Source organism: Ruditapes philippinarum, unplaced genomic scaffold (genome assembly GCF_026571515.1).
Source record: "Ruditapes philippinarum isolate M1 unplaced genomic scaffold, ASM2657151v2 ctg50_1_1_1_1, whole genome shotgun sequence".
Taxonomy (NCBI): domain Eukaryota; kingdom Metazoa; phylum Mollusca; class Bivalvia; order Venerida; family Veneridae; genus Ruditapes; species Ruditapes philippinarum.
In genome coordinates, this window is record NW_026861539.1 from 466,455 (window position 1) to 476,722 (window position 10,268).

At 28.7% G+C, this 10,268-nt stretch overlaps 1 protein-coding gene across 1 annotated transcript; it reads right to left on the minus strand.

Annotated features, from left to right (window-relative positions):
• Window positions 1–3,555: 3,555 nt before the first annotated feature.
• On the minus strand, window positions 3,556–8,709 carry LOC132716020 (probable G-protein coupled receptor 142). The gene is made up of 3 exons (XM_060699156.1): window positions 8,509–8,709; window positions 6,876–7,036; window positions 3,556–5,943 (listed from the first exon to the last, which is right to left on the minus strand). Exons 2-3 carry the CDS (start codon window positions 6,912–6,914, stop codon window positions 4,759–4,761), a joined length of 1,224 nt encoding a protein of 407 aa, XP_060555139.1. The 5' UTR covers window positions 6,915–7,036; window positions 8,509–8,709; the 3' UTR covers window positions 3,556–4,758.
• Window positions 8,710–10,268: the final 1,559 nt, after the last annotated feature.

Genomic DNA, 10,268 nt, shown 5'->3' on the forward strand with positions numbered 1-10,268 from the left:
TAAGATGGTACAGTCAACTTAAAACAAATCAGTTCGTTTGTATATATGAATTTTCAAAAAGAAGCCTTCATCACCGATATATTTGCACCACCACTATAGCAGAGACATTTGACATCTCGATCTTCTTATATATTTGCACCGTAAAACGTATTTCTTCAAAGAATAAACATGCACAAGTCAGTCTAATTTTTCATGTTACTGGTATAGTTTCTCTTTATGTATCACAATAAAGATGTTGTTAAAAATACGATAGCATTTTATTGTCTTAAAAGGAAAACCATATAAGTAACCAGAACCTCTTACTAAATATTGAGAAATAAAATCTACATATTATCTAAGTTACTTTGTCTTCACATTTGAAAAAATCAGATAATTAATGTATTTTTCCAATGTTTTTAAATAAAGACTCATACATCCATACCAAAAGCTTACTTTTCATAAAAACCTACCAGTATGAACTAAAGACAATTTCTCTCATTTTGTATTGTTATAAAATTTTCAACAAATGTACTGAGGCATAGGAGGTGGACTTGCTGACATCATGTAATGGCAATTGGGAACACTCTATAAAATCACTCATGTATTTAATTATTCGAAGATGAAAGATGGAATGTGCTTTGTTCTAATTTTACCAGAGAATACGTTGCTATAAGACTTCATACAAACATATTATAAGGAAGGAATACTAACTGAATAAGCTTTCATTTTCAAGCTTTTTTAAACTGTATCAACATCAAAACTAAACACATCATTTCACAAATTCATCTATGAGCATTAATCCTAGTTTATGGTATGTTTTAAAACATGTCGGAAATTTACTAGATATCAGTGATCTGTCAAGAAAAATGTTTGAAAGCTATAAACACAAACAATTTTGAAGCCAATTTTTCTATAATAATTGTTTCAATCCTTTAAAAAAGGACATAACAACAACAACATTTAATGAATACATTTTTTACTATTCCATAGAAATGTGTCAGTGGGCCCAATTTAAGTCAAGCGCGTGCCTTGGTCGGGTAATCAATGATCAGATATGCATTATCCTTTAGATAAATGCTTTGGAAGAAAAACTCTTATCCAACATTGTTTAAAGGTTTGAAATATAAAGTATACAATTTATCAAATTTGCTATGCATGTTTTTGATAGGTGATTAAAATGAAATTTATCTGAAACCTCTAGCAAACAAAGTGCATTCGTGTCAAAGTACATTAATGTTGCGACAAGGATTTCATGCCACCCGTCAAGAAATAAAAATAGCTGTTATAACACGTCAATAAAATACCTAAATATATCTTAATCTAACGTTGCGAGGTGGATAAATAAAACAAGCTTACGCAATAAATAAATGACATTTCACATAAAACATTATTTTAAGAGGCAGAGTGTTGCATGAACATGATTTGTTATGCCAATAACGAGTTTGTTTCTCAATGGTTATTGCATGAGATTTTGTTTTGTTGCGTTAATAATACAATAACAGATGTTACAAATTATCAAGACAACAACTTTTCTGATAAGTTTTATATTGTCGTTGTTATCTGATATAAATTGTTTATATTAAAAGCAAACAATTTCAGAAAAATAATAAGATGAACGTATTCGTTTTGTAAGCATTTATATTATTTTTGAAAATAGATGCTACCTTTAACTGTCGGAAAGAAAACTAAATATTATTTGACGATCAATAAGATAAAATTGTTTATTATCAAATTGAAATACAATGTGCTTTGAAAAGAAAGTTAAAATCATTCTAAGCTACGCCCACGCCTTAAAACACAAAAATTAAAATAATAGCTAAGTAACAAAGTAAATATCACAAGGAAAATAATTAATAGTTTAAAGACATGCCTTCTAGTATTAAAAAACAAGCACATCATTTACAAATTTATGTGGCGTGTCTTTAAAAAGCAAGAATCATTCAAAGCATTTAGAATACTAACATCAAGTAAATCATATTAATTTTATTAAACTATCTTTCAGATGATTTTTTGCAGATTGAAAGTACGCTTAAACTTTACATGGGGGTATCTTTCAGATGATGTTTTGAGCATTGCAAGAGAAAGGTTGAATGTAATATACGCTTATAAGTTGCATGGGGGATTTACAGGATTAAAATTACGACCTATTGCTGCAGAAAAAACACAAGTACTTAAAAATGCATGCCTCCAGATAAGCAAAATTATTTCGTGAGAAAAAATGCACTGAGATTCTAAGAAAATTGAAAATATTCACAAATTCAATAGATAGTTTGCATGTTATGTACAATTGAAGTCGGATTTTGCAGTAATTATTATCGTTTATACTGCGTGTCATTGTAGTAATGGCTTTTTTGCATGTCCTGTCATAATTTTGTGGTATTTTTTTGTAGATTTTAAGTGCAGTTTGCAATGTGTTAATTACTATCATTATTAACATTTATTTATTTTATTTTTTTTGTATTTGTAATGTAACGTTTTTATGAAACTTAGGATAAATCCAGAGGCGTGCTGCTTAAGAATAAATTTGTATTTGCCGAATGTTTTAGGCTGGTTTTTGTTGGAACCTGCGTAATCACTTTTTTCTGTTTAATATGTGCTGTAGATGGCTGGCTCCATGGGACAAAAATATAAACCATTTGACGTTATCTCTTCATCTATTACATGTATTAAAGACTTAATTAATTGTCACAAAATTATATTTTGCGAGCCTCTTGCAAGCATAATGTTTTTAGCAGTCAACGTAGTCCAAACACATAGTAATGTAGGTACACGAGTAAAAACTTAAACTTATCACAGAATTATCACATACAACATAAGAACTATTTATAGTAACAAAGAATCAAATTATATCTAACTCGCTTGTAGTGCAATGCTAACATTTAACGCATCGGTTCGCTGTGTTTGTATAACGCAAGTAACGTCACGTCAAAATATAGGATCGTGCAATACTGATTTTACGGAGTTGCAAAAACGGCACGGCTCCGTGATGAAGAAAATTATGGTATGAGTAAGAAAGGACAACAGATGAAAATGTGTTAACGCTTATTACGAGGATCTATAGGATTTATCTGATCAAAATCTATATACCAGATATAACTATTTAAATATTCATGCTAGTAACAATTTGCCTAAATCAAAATTAATCAAAATGAGATCTAAGACACTCACAAGTGGAAAATAGACTTTTTCATAAAAAAGTAAACAATACAATGATATATATCTTCATCTTGATATAATTTCTAATACATTCTAAAGGGCGACAATGCCAGTATGTCCTTTAAAGCTTATCTTACTTTTAAGTCGGTCATTGAGATTTAATAGCTCTTAAGGTAACGTTTTTTCTTTCTGATGTATTTGCTGTGTTAAACCATTTTGATCATGTTCTGTTAAATTCAGTCATAATTGTGTGATGCCTTATATATTATGCATGATCACAGTAACTTGTTTTATTTTCACAATTTAAAACCATTGTAAATAACGGGAAACATCTTTTAGTTTTATTGAAAATAGAAATAAATAAAAAAATTTTAACGATTGAATTTTTATTTTTAGATAATTTCTAATACAATAGGGAATATAACATGAATTTGCTGATCTGGTAGTTTATCATACAAGCTGATATTATAAAGTGCTTTTTCTCAATATAATCATATTTAAATCACATTCAATCAACCAGAGCAGTACATTCATCAAATATTAATTTTCTTATTATACTATACTATTATATTTATATATTATTATATTTAAACCGTTCATTAAATGCAAAGCATAAAATTGGAACGGAACAAATTATTAGTTATTTTGTAAACACTTTGTAGGTCGAGTTATTGTAATCGTGCCATTATAAGCAATTAATAATATGACGTCATGGAGCGCGCAAATCTACCCGTCATTTAAATAAGAAGTTGAAACTGCAATTTAGTTATCAATTTTAATAAAAACACATTTAATAAGACCACGTCAAAATGTTAGATATAACACAAGTATACATATAACATGTATAACACAGACTAGTAAATAAATACAACGTGTTTCGAATTTTATTTTTCAAGATAAGTGATAACTATATGTTAAAAAGGAATAAAAATGATCAAAACTGAGTCAACTTAAAATGACTTATCTAATTTTTTGGATCACTTCATAACGAAATTTTAATCTATTTAATGTCATAAGTCATGTAAATGATGTAAATTTGATAGTATAAAATATGCGATTAAAATACGCTTTATTGACGATATTGTCATGTAAGAGGTAAGCAATAACTGATTGAAACATAAAAGATCCTGTAACACAATTTTTTCATGGTTTTATTTCAAAAATATGATCCTCAAATTAAGATTTGTCAATATTGTAAGTTCCAAAAAGCATTATTTATAATGATATTACCCAATTTAACATTTCATGTAAATAAAGGGAGGTAATAAGAAAGTTATTTTCTATAAATTCCAAGTCAAATTTTCCAATAAGAAATGAATTCATGCTATTAATTGATTACATATAATGTGCACAAATATTTGCAGTACACATTTTACATATTCTTGGATGTTTGAAAATTGTTTTATTTGCATAATTATATACATATATATTCTTTTGCAAGTGTGGTATACAGACAGCAACAATATCAATCACAAAACATACAGGATCTTTAATGCTTGTCTACACCAATATTTACAGTTTATCTGAAATTATTATTCAATTGTTAATCTTACAATCTGATGGTGTGTGGATTTAACAACATAATTATGCATTTGAAAGAAATCACATGTGTCTTAATGTAGCCTAAGCCATATATGTAGCTATTGTTCCAGAATGATTTGAGCTGCCAAATCTGCTACTACGGATATGTGATTTGTAGATCCTGTTTTTCCTTTGTTTAAAACGCAACATAAGTGCAAGCTCATTTCTAAAATATGCACCCGTGATACTGTATAAAAAGAAATTAACGCAATAGTTCATATAAAACACTGTTCTTGTAACATGTAACACTCCTCTCCAATAGTCAATGTCTTTGTGATTGAAAATATAGGCATCAGTGCTCAGAAATCTCGAAGACATAAAGTTTTTGAACCAGACTGCGGAATAGGGCAAATTGAACGCAATAAAGAAGAATGAAATCGCTAGCAGGATAAGCGTAAACTCAAGTCGTATCTTAGTTGTTTCCGCAAAAAGTTCACTATGGCGATAATTTCTTAAGTACAAAGTCCGCATAATCATTATATTCAGTATTGTTATGATGATAAAAGGGACAAGTGTTATAAGTAAAGCAAAAATTGAATCCAACACAAATGACTCAAAACTGTACATTGGATTTGAACTGCAAGTGATCCGTTCTCTCGCTATGTACTCGCCGCTAAGAATAGGTTTGTATAACACAAGAAGACCGCCAATGATCAACATTCCTATTAAGATCTTTTTTGACTTTCCTTTGAATGATTTAAGTGGGTAACAAACTCCTGTAAACCGTTCGATGGTGAAAACAACAATTATCCAAGTTGACATTACACGAGATATGTATGACAAAAACAAGAATACTTGACATGGTCCGTCTCTATTCAAAACAGTTAAAATAACATCGGCATCCGGATTTATATGGACAAGACCTCTTCGTAGCCATTCAATAAACACATAGAAGGTCAGGGTACAAATATCAGCTGCTGATAACGCCGCAAGATAAGAACTTGCAGACATTTTGCGCATGTTCTTTGAGGTGAAAACTGCTAGCGATAATCCGTTTCCTATAAGACCGATAACTAGTATAAATGGTGTGAAGTATGAGAATAAATTTAATCCGATTATATAAACTGATGGTTTCTGATATTCAAAGTTGCTTGGCAAATCAAAATCTAAGAAATCGTCAAAAGCTGGTGTACTGCAGTTCGAAAGCGTAGCGTCAGTAGAACTGTTTGAGTTATTCACTGGCATGAAATCATCTAATATACACGGCGGAGAAGTCATTTTGTTGAGCTGAAATGAGTAAAAGGAAACAAAAGTTAAATTATCACAGGGGCAAAGTGTAATAAATGATGAAATGTGTAATAACGTTCTTTTACTAAATTATCAACTTGCCTCTGCTTTAAGTATAATAAAAATTGTTAGAATACTCAACATATATAAATGTTAGTTATTTAAGTATATCAATGCAACAAAGCTGTGTACAAAAGCTCTGTTAATTCATATTCTCTGTACCTATGTTTACTACACATGTCAGACTAGACGTAACATAACACCTTACTGTTGTCTTCTCAAATAAGTAATACTAACTAAAAACAAGAGTTTCCCTCATTTGAAAAACAAATCATTTCTTTACAGTTTCTATATTAAAACGCTTTTAAGTCTACAATGTAAATAATCAAAATGTATATCATTGTTGTATAAATTCAAAATGAATTGATCCAGAAAATGGATATGTATGATTCCTGATCACAATTTAAAAAAGAAATACATTTATGTTGTTGGTAAATGTGAGATACATGTTTTTATATATCATTATATGTATATATCTATGTAAAGCAGATAATAAATTGTTCTACAACAATTTATTGTTATTCATCATATAAATTTTTCATACTAGTTTACTTATTAGAACCCGATCAACATATGTTTTCAAACACATTTTATAAAAATATCCAAAATGATGCATTCCAATTGTTTTTGTCAATATGTAAAATATTAATTTGAAATATACCCATTGTTAATTATTCCACTTTTTAATTCTTTAGTTATTATTTCTAAATATATCAGGTGTACTTTTTCTGATAAATATATTTCAAAATCACTGTTTCAGAAAAAGCAGAAAACTATTTTGGCACTTAGTTTAAGTATTTGACAAGTTTAAAGACCTTAATTGCATTTAACATAAATTGTATCGTTTATAGCTGTACTTAAAATATACTTACATAACTGTTGAAAAATGACGAATTGAATAAATCGTCCATAACTAAATTGAATTAAGGATAGCAAATCTCTAACATATCATCATTAAATGATAATAATCTGTTCACCCAAGATTAGACAAATAACCATGAGCCACTTTCTTCTTCCAAATTATGTAAAATACCTGAAATAAATAGGCCTAAAACTTAATTTATTGAAGCAAGTGAATACAATAATATTACTTTATTCATCTCGTTCAATAAATGCCGTATTGAATCAACCCTCGTTCAATATCCGCTTTATCATCTGTTTATTTTTCGGACAATCACTACGACAATTTGACATTAATTTATTATTATGCATTTTTATTTCACATAAAATATTGCGACGACACCAATCAAGTCCTAATTTGACGTATGGGAATGCAGAACAGTCGCACATAAACTTCCGATCAGTATCCATATGCAGATTTAATAAAAGAGTAACCTTTAATGATAAATCAAACATGACAGCAAAAACTCATAAACCGCCAACCACTTTCCCGTATGCGTTTGAGACTGTTATTAATTGTTAGCGTTTATAACTGGCACATGTTGCTTTTAAAAATCGTCATGGAGACACACAGTTAAACTTAAATATTCCATGATATTCAATTAAACTCGCAGATGATAAGTGTTGGAATAGGAACGGCTTTTATATCTAGTTAAAAAATGACCGAAATTTAAAGTAGGAATCATAATCCTGGTGCTGATAATTTTATCAATCGGTGAAAATGACCAAGGCGTGAAATATTTTTAACTATAATTTATACTATTTGATAATTAATGGAGACACACAATTTAACTAAAATAAACCATCACGTTAAATGCTAAATAGCTCTTAATGAATGATGAAATCGGAACGGTATTCATATCTAATGTAAATACAATCGAAATTAAAACGAGGAATCACAGTACTTGCGCGATTTATTTTCATCACCGGATTTTAGGTGCAACAAATAAGTTGAATTGATAACAAGTTATTTTGTGTATTTTATATGAACATGTGTGAGTTGTCAGCTATAAACTTTATTTTATCTTAACGGAGCTGCATTTTGATACAAAGCTGTATCAATTAAAATAGTTAACAAAATATTTTATTAAATGTATGACCGAAGTTAAATTTCTTTCTGTTCTTTTTAAATACATTTTTTTACAAGTGAGCATTACAATTAACATGATTACTAAGATATTAAATAAATTGTTAAATGCTAGTTTTCATTCGTCTGACACGAAAAGAAATGCACACTTTATAAATACATTAATTCTTGTGTATTTTATTTTATATTTTTTTACATTTTTTTACATATTTTTTTCACTTTTGTATTATTTTCAATTCTTATGCATCCGTTTGCAATTTGTTTTATCTTGGCATGTATTTAAAAAATAAAATAAAAAACCGTAAATATTATATATATTTTTTTAAATCCTATATGCATTTGAAAAAAAACTTCCGAATTCACTTATATTTTAAATGTCTATGTCCAATGGTTAAAACAAGTATCAGTCACATATATTTCTTACGCATAAACTGCATTTATAATGATCACTGAACAATTAACATTAAATTATCTGTGAGTTGAGTAAAATCTCATCCATAATTAAACTTCATTGTTACCTTCAAATATGTTATTCCAATTTGCCTGATATTTTCACATTAAATAGTGTAAGAATATTATTCTTACTTATTGCTTTATTTCCATTATTTCACAATAGACAACATGCTTATTACAGACTCCTTTACGCCAATGCGATATAGACTGTTCAGCAGAACTATTTGAAAAGTCTCAGAAGAGAATTGCGCTGTTGTAAAAGTGAATGTATCGGAAACTCTCAAATCCAAAGCAGTTATGTTTATTAACACAGTGAGATATGTAACGGAGGACTGATACAAGTAATATTAAGTTTTCTTTTGAAAAACAGTAAATAATTTGTATAAAACAATAGAACAACGTTTATTTTAGCAATTGATTTATTGTAGATCTAGTATACATTCAAATCTTCAAACCTTAAAATGTGAACCAACTTATATTTTATTACTTATATTTCAGAAATATTCATTTTTATTGTGTGTATCCCTCTTTCCGGATCTCTAGAACTATTGTTTAACAACGACAATTAATTTTATTTTAGTTCACATTAGTTTATTTTACTTAATAAAGTCTAGCATACAAACCCAATGCTGATTAGAGATAAAGTAAATTAAATTAGAAGGCCAACTGTGGCTAAACAAGCAAAACGAAGCGGGTAAAAGGTACATAAGTGTGTTATTAAACAGACGTATGTTTGTATAAACAACCTAAGAATATTTCAATCTGTGAGCTCCATAGATTGATGTTTGATCAGCAATCAAAGACTCTTATGCCAATGTTCTAAGGACTTGAAACATTACATCATTCATACATTACTTTCACAATGAACGCATACAATGTTCATGCATTTATTTACATCATTTAGTCAGGTTTATATCTGTCAAATCCTGTAAGATAATGAAATAATCAAATAACAATACAATAAAATAAACTGAGTTATTGTCCTACAGTTATGTCGCGGGTATTAATCAATTCCTCATCTTTTAAAATCTTGAGTCAAATATCCCTTAACAAAATGAAAAATGACAAAAACAACAATAAATTGAAAGCGTATAATATTTGCCAGCCTGTTAATTCAAATCATTGGAAGTACAATACCTTTCACGGCCTCTAGTTTGATAGTTTGAATTCAAGCTCCTTAATGACCAGAATAATGGCAAAAACAGTTGTTGTTTTTTTTTCTAAAAATCATAGATAAACACAGATTCTGAAAACCGCTGGTCGGAATCTTTTGAAGTTGCATTGTTTACCACGTTACTATATACAAAAGTCTTTATAAATAGGTCATTGTATTCTATATCATTACTTGAAAAATAGTTACATCATTGTTTTTTTCCTTTCTACATTCCTGGCATATACATTCGTGGCATATGAAACGACGGAATGAAAGTTTATACTTAATAATCAAACGAACACCCTATTAAAACTCATTTAAAGACAAAGTCATTATTCATTCGAACATCTTATCCTAAGTCAATATTAAATGACTTCATGCAATCAAAATGGAATAAAGACAAGATATACTTATGACTCTCAGTGTAGTGAAAAACAAACATTTATATAGCTTTTCAAGATTTTTTTATCTGTTATCAATCGACCAATAAATATATCTAAATGTTCCCTTAAATGATACAAACTTAATAAATGGATCGGTTTATTCCATTATTGCATTTACAGAAATACGAGGAAATGAATTTTAAATTGATCTCCTGATATAAATCAGTATATTTTCTTAAAGTATTGTTTTAGAACGGCAGGATCGTATTCAAATGTAAATGCACGATTT

Excerpts from the sequence above, each read along its gene's own strand:
- LOC132716020 (XM_060699156.1), bottom strand. The coding sequence starts at position 6,914 with ATGGACGATTTATTCAATTCGTCATTTTTCAACAGTTAT. Across the intron at positions 5,944-6,875 it reads CGTCATTTTTCAACAGTTAT|CTCAACAAAATGACTTCTCC; the intron begins GTAAGTATATTT and ends TACTCATTTCAG.